This window comes from Cebus imitator, unplaced genomic scaffold (assembly GCF_001604975.1).
Source record: "Cebus imitator isolate Cc_AM_T3 unplaced genomic scaffold, Cebus_imitator-1.0 Scaffold345, whole genome shotgun sequence".
NCBI lineage: Eukaryota > Metazoa > Chordata > Mammalia > Primates > Cebidae > Cebus > Cebus imitator.
In genome coordinates this window covers 2,333,258-2,337,501 of record NW_016107660.1, presented here as the reverse complement: position 1 = coordinate 2,337,501, position 4,244 = coordinate 2,333,258, and the positions used below count along the sequence as shown (strand labels likewise).

At 39.7% G+C, this 4,244-nt stretch overlaps 1 protein-coding gene across 1 annotated transcript in view; it reads left to right on the top strand.

Moving 5' to 3' along the window:
* The window catches only part of SEL1L (SEL1L adaptor subunit of ERAD E3 ubiquitin ligase), a 53,886-nt gene extending 51,363 nt beyond the window's left edge, over positions 1-2,523 (top strand). Inside the window, exon 21 of the mRNA XM_017505914.2 lies at positions 1,512-2,523. Coding sequence (XP_017361403.1) covers positions 1,512-1,721 — 210 coding nt within the window. The 3' untranslated portion in view covers positions 1,722-2,523. The remainder of the gene's footprint in view (positions 1-1,511) is intronic.
* Positions 2,524-4,244: the final 1,721 nt, after the last annotated feature.

The window sequence follows — 4,244 nt, the reverse complement described above, 5'->3', positions numbered from 1 at the left end:
TAGAGACGGGGTTTCACCATGTTGACCAGGATGGTCTCTATCTCTTGACCTTGTGATCCACCCGCCTCAGCCTCCCAAACTGCTGGGATTACAGGCGTGAGCCTTTTCTCAGAAAAATTTAGCACCTGTACCTACAAATGTGTTACAGAGATCTTTCAAATGTAATTTTATTTTAAAAATTATACCCTACATTTACTTTCTTAATGGGTAAGTATAATAGAAGTCAGAAAGTATCAGAAATAAGTGATATTAAACAATTCAAATATCATAGACTAAGAACATAACTTTTAAGTTTAAATTCAGATGTTAAATATTTTGTGTTTTAGTTAAATCCTAATTGAGAAGCATTATTCGTTCAGCTATTAAATATTTGAGTTCCTGCCATTTTCAATTACATGGGAATAGTGAAATGGCCCCACTGTCATGGAACAGAGCTTTCCAGCTGGTGTGCTGTCACTGCCAATAGGTTCCCTGTGCCAAGATACTAATTTCTCCCCTTGGCTTGCCATTGTTTTTTTCTTTCCTTTTTTTTTTTTTTTTTTTTTTTTTTTTTTTTTTTTTTTTTTTTTTTTTTTTTTTTGAGAGTCTCACTATCTCACCCAGGCTGGAGTATAGTGGCACAGTCTCGGCTCACTGCAACCTCCACCTCCCGGGTTGAAGCAATTCTCGTGCCTCAGCATCCCCAATAGCTAGGATTGCAGGCACCCTCCACTATGCAAGTTAATTTTTGTATTTTTAGTAGAGACAGGATTTTGCTATGTTGGCCAGGCTGGTCTCAAACTCCTGGCCTCAAGTGATCCACCCACCTCGGCCTCCCAAAGTGCTGGGATTACAAGGTGTGAGCCCCTGCACCTGGCCCTAGTGATTTTTTTTCAAGTATTTTATGTGAAAAATGGTTAAAATTAGTGGATTGGATTACTGATGTAAAGAACACTGTCGGACATTTTATATTAAATATCAGCTGTTATACATTAATAGCTCAGTTCCTCAGACACATTATTTTGAGCTTCAGTTGAAGGCTTTTAAAACCCCTTTAAACACACACATACACACACACTCACACAGCAAAATGTTTTTAAAACCAATTATTTTATTTTTATTTATTTATTTATTTTTTTTTTTTGAGACAAAGTTTCACTCTGTCACCCAGGCTGGAGTGCAGTGGCGCGATCTCGCCTCACTGTATATCCGCCTCTCAGGTTCAAGCGATTGATTCTCCTGCCTCAGCTTCCCAAGTAGCTGGGACTACAGGCTCATGCCACCACACCTGGCTAATTTTTGTATTTTTTTTAGTAGAGACGGAGTTTCTGCATATTGATCAGTCTGGTCATGAACTCCTGACCTTGTGATTCACCCACTTCGGCCTTCCAAAGTGCTGGGATTACAGGCGTGAGCCACGGCGCCAGGCCCAATTATTTTCATTTCTATACTTATCTCTGGTGATATAACTTTCCTAGTTTTTTGCCTGACATTTTAGTGATAATAATGGTTTCCATATTATTTTCATTAAGATTCGAGATATGTTCACCCAACTTGATATGGACCAGCTTTTGGGGCCTGAGTGGGACCTTTACCTCATGACCATCATCGCGCTGCTGTTGGGAACAGTCATAGCTTACAGGCAAAGGCAGCACCAAGACATGCCTGCACCCAGGCCTCCAGGACCACGGCCAGCTCCTCCCCAGCAGGAGGTGCCCCCAGAGCAGCAGCCACCCCAGTAACAGCCACCAGGTCCAGCCTTGATCGGTGACAGCAAAGGAAGTTATCTGCAGGGAACACTTGCATTTGATTTAGGACTTTGGATCAGTGGTCACCTCCCGGAAGAGGCATGGCATAAGGAAGCATTGAATTCCTAAAGCTGCTTAGAATCTGATGCCTTTATTTTCAGGGATAAGTAACTCTTAAGTAAACTAAGCTGAATGTTTGTTTCAGTGCCATATGGAATAACAACTCTCAGTGGCTTTTTCTTTTTTCTTTTCTGGAAACGTGAGACACTCAAAGTAACATCTGCTGTATCCAGCTATCTTTCTTGGATCCTTTTGGTCATTATTTCAATGTGCATAAGTTCTTGATATTAACCATCTTTAAGGTATTGTGCATCGACACTAAAAACTGATCAGTGCAAAAAAGAAAACCCAGTTAGTTGCAAGTTTAAACGTGTTCAAAAGTCTGAAAATAGAACTTGCCTTTTAAGTTAAAAAAAAAAAGACATCTTCAAAGTGTTTTGGAACTGCGACTACTGAGAAACTTTTACCAGTCCACATGCAGTTATACATATTTAGCATATTCATTATTTTAAAAGGGAAGGTAAGGAGGTTCTTATTGGTGATTGTCACACTGTATACCATACCCCTCTCCTTCAAAGACTGAAAGGCCTTGCTAAGGAGTTTTTTGTGAGCTTTACTTCTTTGGAATGCAATATACATATGTAAAACCTTGTGACTCCTTGCGCCAATGTGAATTTGCCCCACCTACTCTGTAATTTGCTTGTTTGTTTTGAATGTACAGAGCTTTGATCCAGAAGCCAGAGGATGGACTAAATGGGAGAAATTAGAAAACAAAACGAACTCTGGCTGGGGTACCACGATCACAGACAGACACACGTTTCCTAAAGTTGAAGCATTTATTCCCAGAATTTATTTTACTTTGCATTTCTTTTTGCACAAAGAACTCATCGCCTTCCTGAATTCTTTAAATAGGAAATATCATTGCCAGGGTATGGCTTACAGTGACTACTATTATAATACTAAAACTCAGAGAATCAAAGATGGATTAAGCTCAGTGATTGATGATGGCCGGGTGCAGTGGCTCACACCTGTAATCCCAGCACTTTGGGAGGCTGAGGCAGGCGGATCACAAGGTCAAGAGTTTGAGACTAGCCTGACAAACATGGTGAAACCCTGTCTCTATTAAAAATACAAAAATTAGCCAGGCGTGGTGGCGCACACCTGTAATCCCAGCTACTCAGGAGGCTGAGGCAGGAGAATCACTTGAACCCGGGATACAGTAGTTGCTGTGAGCCAGGGTTGCACCACTGCACTCCAACCCGGGCCGCAGAGCGAGACTCCATCTCAGAAACAAAAAAAAACTCAGTGGTTGATGAAAGCCAAAACTTGTTTATACTGTTCTATACTGTTCAGGTATCTTTTTATTTCTGATAGTTTTATAACAGCCAGCCACTGCGTAGCTATCATATTCACCATTTTCTCACTGATAACATTAGGAAAATCAAGGCTACTATGCTTCAGGATTGTCTGGTTAAATAGTATGGAAAAAAAAAAAGGAAAACTGAAGAGTTTCACCTAATCACACACAAAAGAATTGAAGCTTAAACTGAATTTGTATTTCATTTTATTGTCAGATGGTGGCGTTCACCAGCCTGTATCTTGTCTGAGACTGCGTTTGTATCTCAGCAGGTTTTCTACACCTGCTGATGTCAGTTCATACTAACCTTTATGCTTTTTCCCAGAATCTGCCAGAAAACTTGAAAAGTTTATTGCTTGTAGAGTTACTGCTTTGATTTTTGAAGTTGCGGTAGTATTTAGAACTAGATTTAACTAGTCTATAATGAACGTGAAGGCTTTTAAATGTGAAGTTGTATACCTTTTTTGTGTTTAGAATATTATGGGAAACCTGGTAAGCAAAACTTTTCTCCCAGATAATTGCTTCCAAATTCGAAGAGTTGGTCACCAAGAGAACCATATGTATGAAAGCATATCTGTGAAAGCTAGGAAATTTTACCCCACTAAGTGTAATGTGCTTTAGGCAGCTGTTGTAAATACAAAGACTTGTTTGGTCTCTTACACGTAGAGATTTGGTACAGTACATTGGTGTCTCCACCACTGCCCCTTCTCCCCGCTTCAAAATAAGTGTAATCCATGGTAGCAGCCACACTTCCTTTAGAAGAAACTGTTATAATTTATTTAAAAGTTGAAAAACCACCTAAGATAACTATCAGCTTTCACTTTTTTCTTCAGCCATCCACCCTAATTTTTCTTTTAGCAACATTTTTGTTTGTAACTTTCCTTCCCCCCATGGAGTATGTGCTTTGAGAAAACATTTCTTAAAACTGTGTGTGCTACCTAAGGTTCAACGGGAAAGTGCAGTCTTGTTCTTCATATATTAACACACTTCTTACTAGTTTACCACTCGCCTTTTTTTTATTGTTGATGTTCTGAATTTCCTTTTCTTGGCTTGTTTCCACTTCATTTTACCCTGGGTCATTTGCTTCCAGCAGTTTGTGA